Genomic DNA, 19,505 nt, shown 5'->3' on the forward strand with positions numbered 1-19,505 from the left:
AACGAATGACTTAGCCAACAAACTGTTTTCTAGCAACAAAATAATACAGCTAGCGCAAGGCAAGGATAAAGTTTTATTTAAATTCACAACTATTAAAAACCTAATATTATATTTCAAGCAAATTTACAACGAAAGACTAAGTTTACGCTCAGTATAAACGAATGACTTAGGCAACAAACTCTTTTCTCTAGCAACAAAATAATACAGGCAAGGACAAGGTTTGATTTACGTATTCCAAACAGATGCAGAAATTCAGAAATTCACATGACAAGTTTTGAGTCATTTCAATACATTCAAAGAAATGCCCAATTGCCGTTTCATTCCCAGGCTCATGCAGAACGTTGTATTCCTATGATGTCATGTCTTTGAATATCATTTCGCTCATAAGCATTTCGGCTATATTTCGGTTGGACTTTCAATATTTTTATCAGCGTCTGCGTTTCGGCCAGCAAGCGCAGCGGCCTTTTTGAACGCATTTCATTTGTGACTAAATGCTCGCATATATATTTGAGTAGATATATGGGTATATATACATATACATACAACTTGTCTGCAGGCACAACCGGTGTCGCTGTCTGCTTGAGCTTGGCTTTTGTTTGTTTTATATATGTAGGAGCGTGTTTATACTTATATACATGTGTATATGTCTGCTCGGCTGCATTAAAATGCACGCTGCTTATGTATGTGCATATAGGCGTATTACATACATAGTCTGAGGCATGCATTTGTTTTCGACTGCGTTGCTTTACTTTTACTTTCATATGCAACTGGTTGCCGCCGTCGACTTCAATGGGGAAGCAGCAGCAGCGGCAGCGAATGCGAATGTATTGGGTGTCTCGCGGTGTCTGGCAGTCTCCGAGTCACGGGCCACAAACGAAATTGTTTATAAAGTGATTGTCAATCATTTTTGGTGGCATGTCGCTTAACCGACTTGACAACACCACACACACACACACACACACACAAACACACAGACACACACACAGCAACAGCAGCTGCTACACATTCGGCCACATGCTCAATCTTTCCCGGGTTTGCTCAATTAAGGCGGCTAATATTTTTATCAATTAATTTGGTAATGTATTGGGCAAGATATATGTATGTACATGTACAATTATTTAATGCTCTTATCAGATATACATACACAGATGCATAAGAAATATAAGTATTTATCGAAAATACATTATTTGTATATGATCGCAGTATGGCTTTAATTTACTTAACTGCCGACTAGCCCACAAATAAAGTAATCCGAAAAGCAAGATATTGACGTAATGAGACCCAAAAACATTTGGCTCCGTTGCCAAACCAATTAGCTAAACGCTTTTAATGACCAAATAAGGAAAAGCTGAAAACGAATTGAAGCACACATTTGTTGCTATCTGTAGCTCTTTTAAATTGTTGCAACCAGCTTGGCCTGGGCCACGAAATGAGATTACTTTGATTTCATGATTCGGGTTTGGCTTTGCGTTACAAATAACACAAAAAAACCTCTGTGTGATTTGACGCGCACATTTTCATGTGTAACCGAAATGAAGACATCAGCAATGAAACCCTCATAATAATATCCCCGTATACTTGGCCTCTCATCCAAATTCGCTTGCGCTTTTATATAACGTGGAAATATTTTTGACTTGGCATTCGGCTCATTTCTATGTAGATTTCTGTACAAAATTCATGTTTTTAATTCGTTTAATCATAGTAGGAAATTATTATTATTAAACTTTCCCTAGACTGCAGTCACTTCGTTAGTATCAGATTTACTGATGACAAATCACACGCATATCGAATTACCGAGACTAGCTTAATCAAATGATGGATGACGAAAAACGATCATATGCTAACAAATAAATATAATTAAACATGGGCCTTAAAGCTATTGACAAAATATGCTGCTTAATATGGCTTAGTTTACTTTAAAGCAAATAGCTACAAAAATGTGACAAATAGATCACAAAATATGCATTAAAATGACTTAAATTTAAATTAAAGATAAAGAAAGGATAAATAAATATGGGAGAGCTTTCAAGGTCGCCTTTTTAAGTTGTTTAATGAATAAGAAACTTTTTCTTTTTTTTTTTTAATTTAATATGTGCCTTCTGATCTCTATGGACATGAGGAAGTCTCCTATTCTCTTATAATTATACATCATTATTATGGAATTCAAGCTTTTCCTAGCAAATCTACAAACGCTGGTAGTGTTATATTTCCAATGTATTTTTATTTTATAGCCATGGAAAATTGGTAAATATATATTGATTTGAGCGAATTTATGTAACAGCAGAAGGATGCATCTCCGGCCCAATAAACTATACATAGTCTTGTTCAGCATCAAAAACCGAGTCTAACTAGCCATGACCGCCTGCCTTTCCGTATGTATGACGATCTCGGACAAATTTTAAAGTTTTCTTCTCTCATTACACACCCAGATCTAGATTGTTTTAAATAATCGATAGCTTCCATCGTTTCCATGAGATCGATAAAAATCGATAATTCCTATTTTGTTATGGAGAACTTAGAGCTTCTAAGAGCTAGAGACACCAAATTTGGTGTGTATACTCTTGTACTATGGCATACGCAGATCTAGTATATTTCAAATAACAAAGCTTATCATTAACGATCCCATAGTATGGGTCATCAACCGTAACTATGCATGTATGTATGTATGTACGTATTTATGTATATATATGTATGAATTGAAAGAAGCTTGAATGATTGCAACGGCAGCTCTGCGCTGGGTCCAAAGTATCCACAAGTAGGACACTCCCGACAGAGCACCTGCTAATGTTAATTTCTGGTAATATTTGTCGAGCAATATTAACTTATCTGCGAAAGAATGCCGAAATGTGAGTGAAAAGAAGCTGAGTTTACTTTTACTTCAGCATTTGCCAAGCTTTTTATATTGTTCCACTTAAGTATAACTAAAAATATTCAATATAATTATGACCAGAGTCGATGCAATGATATTTATGATGAATGAATTATGATATTTATTTGAATAGGCTTAAAAGTTTCTCTGGTAATCGCTCACGGCTCACAAGCCGTACTTCTTCCCTTATCAGCTGAGAGAAAGGTTAGCCTCCTCCTTCAGCGCACCACAGTGTTCTGTTTTTTTGAATAAAGTACAGCTAGTAAATTATTGACACAGGTGTACACATGTGTGCTTGTCCAATGCCAAAGACTACATATAAGTATAATATGCACAATAAAAGCTCTTATAACACAAATACATTTCAAATTTAGTCATTGCCTAAACAAGCTCAAGTTGTTTGGCTAGCAATTGACCCACAAAACCAAACAAACAAACTCTTCAAAGTGTCATTTAAATAGTCGTTTGACATTTTGACGCCAGCCGCAAGAGTCGTTGACATATTGGCCAGTCAGTCTCAGAGCCATGGCCGTGACTCCTCAGTGATCTGCGTGCGACGCAGCTAGGGCATCATTTGGCCCAAAAAAGTTGCGATACAAAAATTATTAAAAAAAAAAAAAAGCATAACAAAATATTGCAATTTTAGGTGCCCGTTGTGAAAGTTTTCACACAGGAAGCGGGCCAAGATTGATGTAATCATTTTATGGTAAATATTTTTTCTCAAATGCAAATGTTTGCCCAAGGCTGTTGGCGACAAAGTTGAGGACTGCATACTAAATACGAAAAAGAAAAAAAAAACACTGTGATTCACATTTGTCACGTTCGATACGAGTCTGTTAAAAAAGTTGTCAATCGACCTTCACGCGCTGCGAAAGTTGCTTAAAAAACGTCACTAAAATGAATTCAATTTTATGAGCAACTGTTTAATATTTGCCCAGCGTACAGAATTATGTGGGGTATTTTCGGATGAACCAGGTGACGCATTGCAAGAGTATTTCAAGCCCTCATAAAACTTTATAATTTATATGCAGGCAGCAAACATTTAATTAGACTCTTGATATAGCAAAAAAAAATCAATGCCTTTTAAGATATGAGTGTACTTAATTCATAATTTAATTAGTGTAACAAAAAAAAAGATATGATTGTATTCATAATTAAAACCATTTTTTTAATATAAAGTGAAGTAGAAGAAGCATTGGCTTTTGTTGGCCCACTTTGGAGCCATAAAGATCACATGCCGTTAATAGATTAGATATAAAAGTTAAAAAAAAGCAGTTAGAATAGCCATCGTGATCGTGAATCTCAAGAGCAATAAAAGCAATAAAAATCTGAAGGCAAAACCCAAACACAGACCGCAACAAGCGCCGGAGGAAATAAATAAAAAACAACAACTTCTTGATGACCTTCACGAAATGTAGCCACAAATATTTTTTTGGCTAAAGAGAGTCAATAAGCATGTATATATATGTATGTATTGGTATATAAACAGAAGATAAGTGCGGGTCATTTATAAGTATTAATTGTTCATCCGCTAACTTTTAATAAATTAGTCACTCTGCAAGCATTTTTTATTTGGCAATATCAAGTTGAGCTCTGCTCAAAGCGTACAAACTGTTTGTTTTTTCCCCACCATAAATATTTGAAATCCGCTTAGCGCTTTTTATTATATATTAAATAGAGAAAAATACTCTGGACCCATAGCGACATGCAGTTCGGTGGCTTTTGTGTACCGCAGCACACGGTGCGTATGCGCGATTTGGCATGCACGAGTGAACTTGGTCGCCAGTATTTACATTTTTTACTCGTTAATTAATGCTATTGTTGTTTTATTGTTGCACCGTTGCAAAATTTGCTGATAAGCGCCTAATTTGATTATCAGCGCAACCATTTACTAGTGAGTCGGGCAAGCAAAACTGATTAAATGTTGGGGCCAGGCATCTCTTAGGCTATTTGGGTCAACATGGCAATATCTTAATTGGAACAGAACTTATGGACGTCTCGCAGCATGAATAATGCAAATGGAAAATATGTGGTTAATTGTTAACCCTATTGATATTTAGCACAAATTCCAAAACTGGTCTCGCAGCACAGTCATGATTCGATCTAATCAAAATGCCGGCTCAGAGGCTGGAGTTGCTGCCGTCGCCGTCGCCGTTGCCGGAGGCGCGTGTGCACTTCACGAGCAGCTTGACACCCGTTCGACAAGAATGCCGAACAGCCCGCTGAAGGTAGACCACTTTCAAGCACAGCACAGTTCGGCACAGCAACCAGCTTAAGCCAAGAACAGCCGGCTAATATGGCTGAATATTTTTTTCTAACATTGCGGCGGATATTGTGGACTGGTTTAAGTGCTTGTAGCACACGTATGAATTGAATGAAAAATATATCACAACTGAGTCTTACTTTTCTTATACCCACCAAATACATTCAAGGGTATAATAATTTTAAGAATATCTATGTAGCGCGCAGAATAAAGCATATCCGACCAAAAAAAAAGAATTCTTATGCAACATCAAGAGACAAGTCGAGCTAGCCGTCTGTCTGTCTCTCTGTCTGTCTGTCTGTCTGTCTGTCCGTATGTATATATGAACGCGTCGATCTCGGAAATCATAAAAGCTAGAGAATAGATATTTTAAACGTAGCTTCTCCTATTGCTAACGCAGATCAAATTAGTTTCTAATCGTTGATAACTTGCAGGTCTTCATCAAATCGAAATCCTATTCTTAGAGCATACTTCGGAGACTTTAAGAGCTAAAGAAGCCAAATATAGAGTATAGATTCTTGCAGGCTGTAAAAATATCGAAAAGAGTTTACTCTTTTGAAATCTCCCCAGTTCCAGTTCCCAGTAAAAAAAACTGCATTTCTAAAGCTAAAGGGCAGATTGGGCTTTGCTGTATACACACTTTTGGAATGGGAAAGTTTTGCCCCGAAAATATTAAAAAGATCGGACAGTAAAAGTGTGGGGCTAAGGTAAGATGAAGCACACCTGCATATCTGCATATATATAGAACGTAGCTAGAATATTTATCATAGCAGCTCTTCGCTGCGTTCAGGGTATCTCTTAGTCGGGCCCTCCCTAGTTGAGTTTAGTTGACTTTTCAAAGAAAAACAAGTTATTGTAAACAAAATATTTAAGACATTTTTGCCATACGAATATCCCAGCCACGACTTTCGCATTTGAGCTTGATTATTATTCTCTTTGTTATTTGAAATTTTGTTATTATTAATTTATTAATAGTTTTTTGTTAAGCTATTTCAACACAACCCGTTGCGCTTTATCATGGAAATTCTAAATGACTTGCGGTCTCCGATTTGCTAAATCTTAATGGCTTTTACAGCTTCAAAGCTGTAGGGCAACTTTGTTGTCGCAGTCTTGCCAAAGACCTTGACTTTCTTTTCCAAATTTTCTTCGCTGACTACAATTAGCCAGACGCCATAAAAAAAGCACTTGTAGCTGACAAAGTTGACATTACACTGCGCATTTTGAAAGCCAAAGCTGTGTGTAGAAAGCCAACGTCAACGCATTTGTGTGTGTGTGTGTGTTTTTGTTATTGTTTACTCATGCATGTGGCCAGCAAGTTTTTACAAAATTGTACAGCTCGTGACATTTCACTTTAGGTGGATTATAATTATAACCTCGCCCAATATGAGAATTCGCAAGCCGCGATCCGTTCATATGCTAATTTTTAGCCAAGTCAAAGTTCTTGTTCGAGCATCAAAGAATACACAAATAAACGGAACTCTTGATATTTCTGACAGGTGATAACAAAAGGTACGCATTCATTTCTAAGCTGAAATTCACATTGTTTTAGGTGCTACAATGGAACATTAATAAAGACTTGCCGCCTGGCCAAACAGATTGTGCTCAAGAGAGCCTTCCGCCTGCACATAATTACAACGTGTGTGACTGTGTGTGTGCACATGTGTGTGTGTGGTGTGTGTGGCAAGAGTTACGCAGTCGCAACAGATCCAGACGCAGGTACATAACTAGTTTTCACTAAAACACACATTTCAAGGCAATAAACTATGTTTAACCAAAGCCGGCAGACGGGTCCACGGAGCAGTCTGGGCGCGTGTCTGCACAAAATGCACAAAATGCATTTCAATTTCATTACGTCGGTCGAGCCGTTTGTTGGTCTGTCTGTCTGTCTGTCCGTCTGTCTGACTGTCTGTCTGTCTGACGGGGTGAATGTTGACCGTGCATGTCATTCGCATTTAGTTTTGAAAGTTGTTTGCTTCCTGCTGATCGGCGAATATTTTTGCCATTTTAATTAAAAAACACTACAATTTCACTGATAAATGCAATTTGAATGCTCATCAATGTCAGTTGCAGGGAAATGTGAAAAGCCGAAAAGCCTTTGCGCTTAGAGAACTCTACAGACCGACAGTGAGAACGGGCGTCAGTTAACTGAAATGCAATTAGACTGTGCTTAGCTGGCAAAATGCCGAGCAGCAGGCAATTAATCAATAAAAATCATAGGCCCATTGTTAGAGTATGTAGATGAACTTAAGGGCTACTATGCTCTCAAGTACTTTGGCACACTTTGATTCCCTCAACGAGCTAATTGTTAATGAAAGTGCGCAAAGTGAAAATTTTAAGTGCAAGGTTAATGGGATTTATAAATCACACTTTGGGGCCGGCTTAGACATGCAAATCAAGCCATTAACGGTATTTTCAGAGATCCCAATTCATTTTAGCACACCATTTTTGGTCTTAGCTATTTTCTTACCTCAAAAGCTTCAGCAATACGTTCGTTTGATTTGCTATTAAAACTTTAGATTCTGTAGCCATTAAAATAACAATAACTACTTGTCTCAATGAGATTTAAAAATTAACAATAATCCAAAAAACTTAAAAAGGTTCAATTGGCAAAACAAAAGTGTAAATTATTTAAATTAACATTGAATCTGGCAAATATAACAGAGATATAACAGAAGACTAAAGCGTTTCAAATTGTTCATTAAAATAATATATTATATAAAATATATAAAAGTTCAATATAAAAAGATTGTATGAACCTCTTTCCCTTATGCATTATTTTGCCCATCACAATCCATTTAATAAAACACAATATATATTATTTAAGTGTTCCTTCTGGCATGTTGCTTATTGAAATGTTTACTTCGATAAGTTATCGATTACAGTTAACAGAATACTCATACTGGCCACTGTCCGATTTAACAGTGCTCCGCAAAGTTGGCAACCCTATGGCAATTTTTAGCAGCTGCTTGCGATTTCGCGCTCAAGTAAAAATTAGTTTAAGCTAATATCAAATTAACAATGGCCAGCAGCTCGCGAAATGCCTCACGGAGAGCCAATACAACGCATTCGCAGTCGCGGACGGTGCCAACCCAAGCGGAAGCATCACAGGTTGAGATAGACCACCAAGTGCGCGCCATTCTGAATTATATTCTGTGTCATTCGGCGAATAAGGTGCCGATCAAGTACAACGATTTGATGCCTTTGGCGGATAGCAAGAACGAGGTGAACAAGCGATTTGCATTAGTCACCCAACTCCTTGAAACACGCTATGGCATTAAGCTTGTCCAGCTGGAAGGAACTCCCAAGAGATACGTTTGCATAGCCGAGGCACCGGCGGCATCCACATACGAACTAACGGCCGCCCAGCGTCCACAGTTTACATTGCTCTACATTATACTTACGTACATCTTTTTGCGCGGTAATCACATAGAGGAGGACAAGCTCTACGGCATGCTGGACATGATGGGAGTTAACGTGCACGAGGAGCATGGATACTTTGGCGAAAACATATCCAAACTGATCGAGGATACGTTCGTGAAACAACAATATCTGAAGCGAGAGCGCTCACAGCTTAGTCCCTACGACGATCCCAAGATTACCTACAGTTGGGGGCTGCGTGCCAAATGCGTGTTTACTTATCCACAAGTTGTCAAGTTTGCATCCAAACTGTTTGACCAGGACGAAGCTTTCTTTCAGCAACAGCTTATGATGGCTGAAGGCGTGGATAATCCCGAGATGCTGCAAGCCTCTGCTCTAGCCGCGGATAACACCGATGCCAGCTTTTCGGAGTCACAACATCTGTTGGACAGCCAATGAATCGTTCAATACAAGTGCAACTAGATTATAAGTGTATTTTATTCAGTAAGGAAATTGTTTTATTTTTGATTTGTAACTATATGACCTGTTTATTACTTTGTAAAAAAGACTAAGATAATAGCAGCCAATTTACCAAGGGATTAGTTCCTTAATGGTCTTTATATCCCTTCAAAAAGCAACCCATAAACAAATAATCTATAAGGCCTTCTCCTGTTATGGCAAAGTATTGTTTACCTTGTAAGCCATTTTTCGTAGATAATTTATTAATGCTTTGCTTTAGCATGGTTCTGCATTAATTGACTTACAATACGTAACATAAATAATTATCTTAAATGTTGTTTTAAAAGATAATTGTGAAGTTAGACCTGTGAAATTTCCTTTGAAAAGCCATCTGTAAAGACTTCTTGCAAGTAAATTAGGTTCAGACGTAGAGAGACAGGAGTAATGCTCTCCTAGTAGACCCTCCAACATGGGAACCTTAAGATCCCTTGCCAGAGCTTGGCTTGCCTTTTTACCAAGATGCCCCCGTATTTAATCTGAGAACGCCGACTGGGATCCTTCTACTAAACAAACAGCTGGAGCAAGTACGCTGCCCTGGAGAACTCTAGCTTCGATATCCTTAGTTTTAGAGAAAGTGTCGTCAACCACCAAAACAACCATTTTGTCTTTGATGAAGCTATAGAGGATAGAAACGAGATAATCAAAGTTTTGGGTTCAAAAAGAAGTCTCGACGGTACGTTAAAGCTTTTCCGGAGCCCCGATGCGATTATCGCCATCCGGCTCCGATTATATAACTAGTAATACTCAAGTATTTGTCCTCTTCGTAGCATTATGTTAAGAACAATGAGAATGAACAGAATGTCTTTGGTGGAGAGCAGATTAAAGCTTCAGTACGTCTACGCTCGATCTGCTCCAAGAATCATATTCTCTTATTGTGAATTAAAGACAACAATTTTTATTTATTTTATGCATAACTAATTACATTAAATTGCATTAAATATTTGTATACCTATATCTAGATGATAAACACTTCTAATACTTGGCATAATCCGTGTCCATTACCAGCACGCCATCCTTGTCTTTGAGACGCACACGCCCGTTGGAGTAACGTGTTTCTTGGCTGCCATCGGGATAGACGAGCTTGACAGTGCCATCGGGATACTCGCGCCGCTTGTTCAATTTGGTGTGTATTTCCTTCTGACCATTGGGCAGATTTAATATCTTGTCACCGTTGCGCAGCTGCACTAGATGCGTGCCATCCGCGTAGCGCCATTCCTCCAATTTTTCCGTATTACTGGGATCGACCGTTTTGATGGTATTGTTTGGAAAGTGAATCTCGATAATGCCATTTTTGTGACGATGCTCGGTTTGTCCATTGGGAAACTCGAGTATTTCTAGACCATCCAGATAGCTAGTGTGCCACGTGTTCGTCTCTGCGTAATAATACTTGGTCGTGCCGGCGCGTATATCTGTCTCCTTGATATCCTTATTAAAATACAACATGCGCACGCTCATGCCATCTGCGCTGATCTTCTTAAGATTGCCATTTGGATACCAAATGTCCTTACTACCGTCTGCATTTACAATTTCACGCTTAAACTCGCTGTTGCTGCTGTTGTTATGTTCGGCAACGGCTATTTCGACAGCGACCGGGGCCGCAGGTTTTGGTTTCGCAGCTTTTAGGGGCACAACCTCGTCTATGTCACAGGAGCTGCTCGAGGCATAACTTTCATTCAGTTCCTCTGATTTCTTGCGACTTCGACTGCAGCTGTGGCGACGACTGGACACACGCTGTTTGGTCGCCGCCGAGTCCTGCAAGATGTTACTTATGGATTTGGCTTGGCGTTTTCCATTCTCGTCCATATGCTTTGCCGTAGGCAGCGCTGTCTCCTGCTAAATTTATAACTTGAGTTCGTTTCATTTCAATATGTTAGTCAGCACTTACCACCTTCGGCGCTAAACGCGCAATGTTCCGGTTGATTTCCTGCAGCATTTTGCTGTTGTTCTCGCGCGAAATCTTAACTAGCTCCTGCTCCAGTCGCTTGTTTTCGCGACTAAGCAGCTCGATCTCGTCCCTGTAGTTGCGCTGTTCCTTTTCGGTAGCACGCAGCTGAGCACGAAGTCGCGCCTGCGCTGACACGTGAGTCTGATCCTTTTGTTTGAGCTGCAGCTGAAGTGCCTCCACCTCTTGCTTTAACGCCGCCAGCTCCTTTTTCTCTTTGCTATTAACATTGCTCTTTTGAAGTCGCATTTGCTGCTCGAATTTGCGACGCTCCTCCTCTATCTTCATCCGCTCATCATGCAAATAGATTTCGGCTTGTATTTTCTCATCATGCACACGATCCATTGCCTCCAAATGCTCCTGGGCGCACTTGGCTTGATCCAGCTCGTGCTGTTGCTTAAGCCGCAGCAGCTGCGCATTTTGTTCTTTAAATGTGGCTATTTCTGTTTCCAGTTCCTGAAGACGCGTCCGCACCAGATTCGCTTGAATTTGCAGCTCTTGCGTTAATGGCTCATCGCTAGCGGCGCTCTTTGTCTGTTGAGCCGATCTCTGTTCCAGAGCCTGAAACAGCGCCGTTTTAAATTCCTCGAAGAGCTGCACATTCGTGCCCTCTTGCAGCGTTGCCTCATCTGAATATTCATGAGTCTCATTGGAGTCGGAGAAGCGCACGTGCACCTGAGTCTTTCCTCCGCCAATCTTTAGCGGCGTCCTGATCAAGGTAGTGTTCTCCTCGTCCTCATCCTCATCTTCATCGTTTTCACTGATGACCTCAGACACTTCTGGCTGTAGTCGCATTTCGCGCAATTGCTCGGTAATTACTATCTGATCACTCTCGTCGGCAGTGTCTACCTGACGTCGTTGTTCTTTGCGTGCCATGAATGTACGTATAAAGCTGGAGTTCATATCAATGTTGCCCTCACGCGCCTTCTGTTCAAGCAACTCAAAGATGCTGACATTGTCGTCGTTTTCAACGCGTATTTGGGCCGTGCGTCGATGCAGAACTGGAGGCTTTATTTGCTGTGTGTCCAGCACCTTGGCCCAGCATACGTTTACCAGTGCACTGGAGCTTGTCTCGCAGGAGGACTGTTCATCATCAGCTGTTTGTCCTTTGGCTTGCTCTGCATCGTTAAGTTCGACAAAGTGCACCTTGGGCGATACGCTGGAGTTGGTGTTGTTGGTCGAGGTATAGGAAGACTTTAGATCCGGGGTGGAGCTGCACACATGCTTGGCATTCATCAATAGCTGCTGAAAGCGCTGCTCTTTGAGCGATAGAAGAGGTGGAGGCTGTGCACTTGCTTTTTCTACAGCACCTGACTCTTTGTGGGTCTTTAAGATACTACGTTTTTTCGGTTTGTCCGATGTTGGCGTGCGGTACTCTGGATGTGCATTGGCAAACTTGTAGCGCGGCAAATTGTTAAGACGCAATTTATCCGGATCAACTTTAAAGCGCTGTTTTAGACCATCACCACGGCGTAGAAACGGACGTTTGGGCTTCGCTGGTCGCGGACTTATTCGGCCAGTAGCAATCTCTGCGAGTTCGAACTCTTGTTGAGCTTTATCCTCTTCCTGCTGGTAGTTCGCATGGCGAGGCATTTCTATGGTTAATGTTTGCTCCTGGTCCTGTTCTTTACTTTGCCCGTCATTGTTTTCTGTTAAACTTACATCTGCAATGTTGTTGTCTCTGCTCTTAAGATCTTTGTGCAGTAGTCCAAGCATTTGGTACATATTGCGCTGCTCCAAGCCCAACATTAAACGCTGAGTGTTTTGACGCTCCTCCAACAGGCGTTTCTGCTCCTCTTGCCAGCGATTTAGTGCGGCTAAGCGTGTCGATATATCCTGAGGCGTTGCAGCTGAAGCGGCGATACTATTTTCATTTGAACCTTCCATATTTTGCTTGGAATATCATGAAGTATTTTTATTGTTTATATGCATGGAATCCGACGCTATGCATTCAAAAAAACACCTAAATAAAAGTGTTGGAAAGTGTGGGTATAACAGCCCAGAAACCAGGGCTGCAGGCTTTAAATTAAACATAAACATCGGAAAATAATCCTTTAAAAAACGCTTTAATTATGTTGTTTTTATATTTATACCTATTTTAATTTATTTACATTGCATTTGAAGATCCCTACATATCCGGTTCCCGGTCTTGGTTTTCCTCCGGCTCATCAAAATCACGGACTTGCACGTCAGCGTCCTCTCCATACTGCATAATGCTGTCAATCTGCAGCAAAAGATCACCAATACTCTCCTCATCGTCTACGTTCAGTGGAAAAAATCGCACCAAACTACAAAAAATATAAAAACATTAGTTTAATCTCATAAATGTACAGGCTGCACAGTGGCAACGCCAACGCGGCATATTTGCCAGCCCTGGTTAGAGCAAATAATTTTTCGTCGCGTCGTAAAATGTGCGCATAAACTGAACCTTAATATTACAAATAAAGCTTAGTTTTACGTAATATAACAAAATACAACTCAATTGCAGCATTTAAGTGCAACGCCCACAAATTTTGGCGCGACGGACAAGTGTGTCGAAAATACCCCAAAAAATCCCAAGCAACAGCAACAACAAGAGCAAAATAGACTCATTTTTGATACAACATTTTTTGGGCACACACCAAAAACGGCAAAGCAGCTAAAAAACCCTGAATTTACAACCGCACTATAATTCAAAACAATGGAGGAGCAAACGGACATGGACTTGTCCAAAGTGTATGTGGTACGCTCCGCTAAGGGCGTAGACATGCTTTGCGTGGATGATTATCTTTATCATTTTGATCGCATTGGCAAAAATAACACATATCGATGGCTATGCAATCGGCGGAAGGATAAAGTGACGCCATGTCGATCCCGGATCTCCACCATAGTGCCAAATACAATGGACAAGACGACGCACGTTGTGGTCGATGTTATTCAGGAGCATGTGCATCCACGCTGCAGCGATCACGAGATAACAAAAGTCTCCCAACGCAAGCGTCTATCCAACATGAAAATGAACGATGCCTACAGCACCACCCAGCCAAAGCGCGCCCGCCTATACGAGCGCGCTACGGCGGGCCTTAATCCACCCGAATGGATATCCACAAGCAGAGAGAGCGAATCCCTGCAATATTCCTTTCAACTGGACTTTGAGGTGTGCGCCAATGCCAATTATTGTAATAAACAATTTTGTTTAAAGCAATTTGGAACTCTTGAACCCTGATAAAGTTTATAATTTATTGCCATATACATTCGCAAATATCAGTTGATTAAGTTAATCTTAATTTAATTGATTTAGACTTTTTCTTCCACACTTTCATTCTTTTCATTTTGATTTTCTGTTCTCACAATTGGACACATATTCGTCTTCAGTCCCAATGTTTCTTTCTCTTGTTAAAAACCTCATTACTAACCTTTCCCATAAATTTTATGAAAAAAGTAGTAACTTTTTTGAAGCGTAATTCTATATTTACAAATTATCTACTTTGCATTAGTTTGAGTATTAGAATAATCTCATTGAAGAGTAAAGTTAAAAGCTTTATTTAAGCTTAAAATATTCAAAAATTGGGATTAGTCCACTTCTATCCCCAAAAAAAGAATAGCATAAAATGATATATCAATTAAGACAACTTTCCTTTGAATTGTTGCAGGACAGAGATCGGGTTTATATGCTGCGGCGTCGCGATGGACGCGTCATGGTTTGCATCGACGGTCATCTCTACTATCTGGCTGGCAAGTCGTACAAGGGTGACATGTACAGATGGACGTGTGTGCGCAAGCGGGACATTGAATGCACCGCCAGGATCTGCACAGAGGCGACGCTAGCCGGTGCACATCGTTTGCATGTTATGGAATCGGATGCGCATATACATCCACACTATTCGGCCGACAAGCTAATGCAAATGTTTGCCAGACATCAGATTCTTCTGGTGGACGATGAGCAAACGGTAGAAGTGCTTCAGGAGTGCCCCAATTTGGAGTACTTTGACCCCGAGCTGAGTTTAGAGTCGGAGATGAAAGGCGATGATGTCGCCTCAATTATCATAGAAGATTGCGAGGAGAACTATGAGGTGTACATGAACATGGATGGCGTAGACAGCTCCGAGTCTGTGCAGCCCGTTCAACAGCATGATCAGCCCAATCTCGATGACGAAACTAAATGGCCTAATGCCGCTGATATCATTGACAACCATGTGTCCCCGCCCAACTATGATCCGCTAACCGAAACCGATCTGACCAAGTTCACGTTTCTGCCCTCGGCTAAGGGTCGCAAGGTGCTGTGCTTGGATCGGCATCTGTTTCACTTCGACTCGCAGAGCCGTGCGAATGGCCACATGTTCTTCACGTGCATCATGCGGCGCGACAAACAGCAAAGCTGTCACGTTCGCGTTACATTAGATCCTGTCGAGCACGGGCCACAGGTGTTGCGCATCAACGGCGAGCATACGCACAAGCCCGATCTGCAGGAGATACTGCGGCGCATTAGTCAGCAGAAGAAGCAGGAGAAACTGCAGGTAATGGAGAAGCGAGGAGGCAATCTTAAAACGGTGCAGGTCAGGCGACAGTCACTTGGCAATGAGGAAATTGACTTTGAGAGCCAGGACGAGGTGGAAACAGAGGAGGAGGAGGGAGAGCCACTTACTGAACATGAAGGCAAATATGAGAAACCGAAAGACCAGTCACCACCCTCCAACGTGGTTATGAAAAAGGTCATTGGCATTGATGGCATCAAAATGGAGCCCGAAGAAGCCAAGGCGGCCTCAATGATTGTCGAGTATATGGACGATGGCGCCGACAACATCAGCGCCAAAATTGAAATACTCCCGAATGATTTGGAGGTCATCGAGCCCACCACATCGACACCCAAGCCACAACTGACCAATTTACGTAAGCGTCGCACCAACACAGTGCCAACCAGCAATAGCACGCAGCTGACAGCAACGCCTTCGGACATGGATCTAACGAAAATCTGCACATTACGCTCGGCGAAAGGCAGCGAAATGCTTTGCGTGGATGGTTACATCTATCATGCCAAGAATCGTGGCCTCATTTCACGCAATTATTGGGTGTGCATCAAGAGCCGTGATCCGGAGATCAATTGCAAAAGCCGCATATCGACGGCCACACAAAAGGACGGCTCCATACGCGTTCTGCGCGTATACAACAGCCATAGTCATCCGTTCAGCGAGGACGACATAAAACGACGACTGTTTAATGAGATCAACAAGAAGAACAATAAAAAGCTCAAGTTCCGGCCACTGCACTTCATCGGCAAGTCTCTAGAGCAAATCAAGCAGGAATATGGCGACCTATCCGTCGAACAGCTCAACGTTTCCAATCTCACCGACGGCATTGTGGTCCATAAAAAGCCACGCAACAGTGCAGGCAGCAGCAGTCACAACAGTAGCAGCACATCCACAACCAGAGCGAAGGGGGACGATTCGTTAAATGCAGCTGTTGGCAAGCAAAAGTTGCACGCAGAAGACCAGGAGCACCAGCACTATGAGGAGGACGTCGTCGTCGAGGAGGAAGAGGATGGCGAGCAAGCATGCATACCGGAAGAGGGGCAGTTCATGACTGTAGAGGAGGACAACACGGATGCAATTATCGAAGTGGTCGAGGAAGTGACCGACATGGAAAACTATGGCAGTATTGAGTAAGTACAGATAAATTGGAGCAAAAGGGGCATGCCACACAATAGGTGCACAATAAGACTTTTAATCGGGTTAAGCATAGCATCAAAAATAAAGTTGAGTCCGTATCGGAATGTTATCAGAATACAAAATTGGCCGGATTGCAGATTAGATTAGATGAACTTATTTACAGGGCAATTAATAGTCGACTAAGCTTAACTTTTGCAGCTTGAAATGTTGCACAGATATTGAAAACTGAAAACGGTTTGGGCTTTCGGCTTCAGTTGGGCTTAGAAGCTGCAAGAGCGCACTTCAATTTTACGGAGTAGATTCCAATTAGGTAAATGCCGAGATATTAAAAATAAAATTAATGACAACAACAAGAAATACACATATACATATGTAACCAATATAGCTACACGATTTTTGTTAACATTCACTTTTGTCCAATGGAAACTCGCTTGTTGGCCACAAACGAAACCGGTTCGACTAGACACAAATACTCATTTGCTATCGTGTTTTTTGTTTTTTGCATAATTTCAAACAGACCCATTTACACGATGAAGCTGTACGCCGTATCCGATGGTCCGCCCTCGCTGGCCGTGCGAATGACCCTCAAGGCGCTGGACATTCAATATCAGCTAATCAATGTGGACTTTTGTGCGCTGGAGCACCGCACAGTGGACTATGCCAAGGTACGGTACACACAAAAATCAAAGCAGTAAAATTGATGTTTTAATTGAATATTTTATTACCCGCAGATGAATCCACAAAAGGAGATACCTGTGCTAGACGACGATGGTTTCCATCTGTCCGAGAGCATTGCTATTATGCAATACTTGTGCGACAAGTATGCGCCGCTATCGACGCTATATCCAGAGGAGCCCAACGAACGGGCGCTGGTCAATCAACGTTTGTGCTTCAACATGAGCTTCTACTATGCGCCAATCTCGGCGCATAGCATGGCCCCTATATTCTTCGACTATGAGCGCACACCCATGTCTCTGAAGAAGGTGGAGAATGCGCTCGATGTGTTCGAGACGTATCTGCAGCGTTTGGGCACCAAATATGCAGCAAGTGACAATCTTACCATTGCAGACTTTGCATTGGTATCGTCGACACTGTGCCTGGAAGCCATTGACTTTGATTTATCGCCGTATCCGCTGGTACAGAAATGGTACTCCACCTTTAAGGCGGAGTATCCAGAGCTTTGGCAAATTGCCAACAGCGGCATGCAGGAGATCAATGCTTTTGAGCACAATCCGCCGGATCTTTCCCAAATGGAACACCCATTTCATCCAACGCGCAAGCCTAAGGCATAAATCTAGTGCCGAATTGTAGATATTAAGTGCATTTGCTGCATTAAGGCCAGCTTTGATAGTTGAAATATACATACAAATTTTATATAAAAATATTTAAATAATGAGCATACGGAATATTGTATGCCATTCCTTGCATGCTCTTAAACATAAGTAAAGGTTTTTTAAAACTGTTTTAAAAATTTAACTACAAATCAACTTAATTGGAGAAAAATGAGGCAAATTTTCAGTGTAAGATCGGGCGAGACCTATAACTGCGACTCCGAGGTGGAGGAGTGAATATGTAGAAATAGAATACACTTAGAGAATGTATATAACACTTTTTCCCTTACGCCCTACTATAGTTTGCAGTCACTTACCTAAAATCCTCGATGAGCGAGCCAATAGCCTCAGTTAGCTTCCGGTATTTCTCACCAAATGCCGTGCCAATGGTCAGCTCCCCCATAAGATTGTGCGTGTCTGGCTCCAGATATAGTTCCAGCTGCTTGCGCGCTTCTGCGCTCAACAGATCCCCTTTGGTCAGCACGTTCACATGCGGCTGCTCCATGTTCGCCATGACGCTAAGTGCTGCCATGGTGCCTGATATAAACTTGGCGCCATCGACCATGAACTGCGAGTCAAGACAGAAGACTACGCAAATGCGGAAATTCCAGGATTCTAGCAGCTGCACCAACTGTTTGCCCATCTTTAGATGTGTGAACAGCTCTATTTGGCCAGGCATATCGAACAGTATATAATCATCGTCTGGCTCACCGAGCATTAGCTCATCTTCGCCGCCGCACAGTTGCGCCTTAAGCCAGTCCTGATTCTCAATGAGAAACTCTAGGCAAAATATCAAGCCCCCATTAGGTCCGTAGTGTAGCTCCTCATCTTCCATGGCATCATCCAGATGTATTAGCTCTCGTATGTCCGCAAGCGGTGAGTAGTTAAAGTGTTCCGCAGCTGGATCCAAATTAACAACCTGAATGTTTCTCTTACTATCCGTCGCATGTTGTTGCATATAGCTGCAATATGTAGACTGTGAAAGGCAATTAGATCTTGACCGGCCCAATTAAAAATTGTATGTTTTGAGCATGCCTTGCCGCTGCCAGCGGGTCCCACAACAATCTGTGCAAAACGCATTTTAAGTTTTATTTAAAATTTTAAATAAACGCAAGCAAATTGCATGCGCGTGCGGTCGATGTAGTGTTGAAAGACGTCCAAAAAAGCTTTATTGCGTTCTGGCACATGCGCTGGTGTGGCAACGCCGCGATGTGCTGTTTCACAGATTTAAAATAGAAAGTGACCAGGTTTCATCGTACAGCTGTTCAGTTAATTAAATCTGCGATTTAACTGCCAGACATCATAAACAGCAATGTGACGCGTTAATTTACATATGATCGGATTGATTTATCAAAACGTTCAATCACACCACAGTTGCGACCACCCTGCTGAGGCTAAGCCTAATTGCTGATAAACATCTAAATTGTGCTACCAAATGTATACACGCGCCGAAAGGACAGCGAAAGCAACGACAGCTGTCCATCTAACGATTGTCCCTGCCAGAACATGACAATCATAATGATTTTTTAAATGCCACGCTTGCAGCAAAACTATAACGCTTAAAAATAATAATAAATTC

General features: G+C 41.5%; 4 protein-coding genes across 6 annotated transcripts; 2 read left to right on the top strand and 2 right to left on the bottom strand.

Moving 5' to 3' along the window:
• The first annotated feature begins 8,069 nt into the window (after window positions 1-8,069).
• On the top strand, window positions 8,070-9,149 carry MAGE. The gene has a single exon (XM_064693834.1). The coding sequence runs from the start codon at window positions 8,151-8,153 to the stop codon at window positions 8,946-8,948; it is 798 nt and encodes a 265-aa protein (XP_064549904.1). The 5' UTR covers window positions 8,070-8,150; the 3' UTR covers window positions 8,949-9,149.
• A 738-nt stretch (window positions 9,150-9,887) lies between these two features.
• On the bottom strand, window positions 9,888-12,912 carry Sas-4 (spindle assembly abnormal 4). Of its 2 annotated transcripts, none has more exons than XM_064693833.1 (2): window positions 10,894-12,912; window positions 9,888-10,838 (listed from the first exon to the last, which is right to left on the bottom strand). In XM_064693833.1, the coding sequence occupies exons 1-2, from the start codon at window positions 12,835-12,837 to the stop codon at window positions 9,981-9,983; spliced, it is 2,802 nt and encodes a 933-aa protein (XP_064549903.1). In that variant the 5' UTR covers window positions 12,838-12,912; the 3' UTR covers window positions 9,888-9,980. The 2 variants fall into 2 exon arrangements, with proteins under 2 accessions (XP_064549903.1, XP_064549902.1); XM_064693832.1 differs by having other exon boundaries at window positions 9,888-10,841.
• Window positions 12,913-12,997: 85 nt separating this feature from the next.
• Window positions 12,998-19,104, bottom strand: LOC135436136 (GPN-loop GTPase 3). The gene is made up of 3 exons (XM_064693621.1): window positions 18,962-19,104; window positions 18,244-18,902; window positions 12,998-13,238 (listed from the first exon to the last, which is right to left on the bottom strand). The coding sequence occupies exons 1-3, from the start codon at window positions 19,004-19,006 to the stop codon at window positions 13,079-13,081; spliced, it is 864 nt and encodes a 287-aa protein (XP_064549691.1). The 5' UTR covers window positions 19,007-19,104; the 3' UTR covers window positions 12,998-13,078.
• gfzf (GST-containing FLYWCH zinc-finger protein) lies at window positions 13,324-17,977 on the top strand. Of its 2 annotated transcripts, XM_064693619.1 has the most exons (4): window positions 13,324-14,086; window positions 14,583-16,588; window positions 17,113-17,260; window positions 17,327-17,977. In XM_064693619.1, the coding sequence occupies exons 1-4, from the start codon at window positions 13,631-13,633 to the stop codon at window positions 17,885-17,887; spliced, it is 3,171 nt and encodes a 1,056-aa protein (XP_064549689.1). In that variant the 5' UTR covers window positions 13,324-13,630; the 3' UTR covers window positions 17,888-17,977. The 2 variants fall into 2 exon arrangements, with proteins under 2 accessions (XP_064549689.1, XP_064549690.1); XM_064693620.1 differs by lacking the exons at window positions 13,324-14,086; window positions 14,583-16,588 and adding an exon at window positions 16,788-16,905.
• Window positions 19,105-19,505: the final 401 nt, after the last annotated feature.

Source organism: Drosophila montana, unplaced genomic scaffold, assembly GCF_035044405.1.
Source record: "Drosophila montana isolate Dmon_TW-CO22-7 unplaced genomic scaffold, ASM3504440v1 contig_3733_1, whole genome shotgun sequence".
In the NCBI taxonomy this organism is placed as follows: Eukaryota; Metazoa; Arthropoda; class Insecta; order Diptera; family Drosophilidae; genus Drosophila; species Drosophila montana.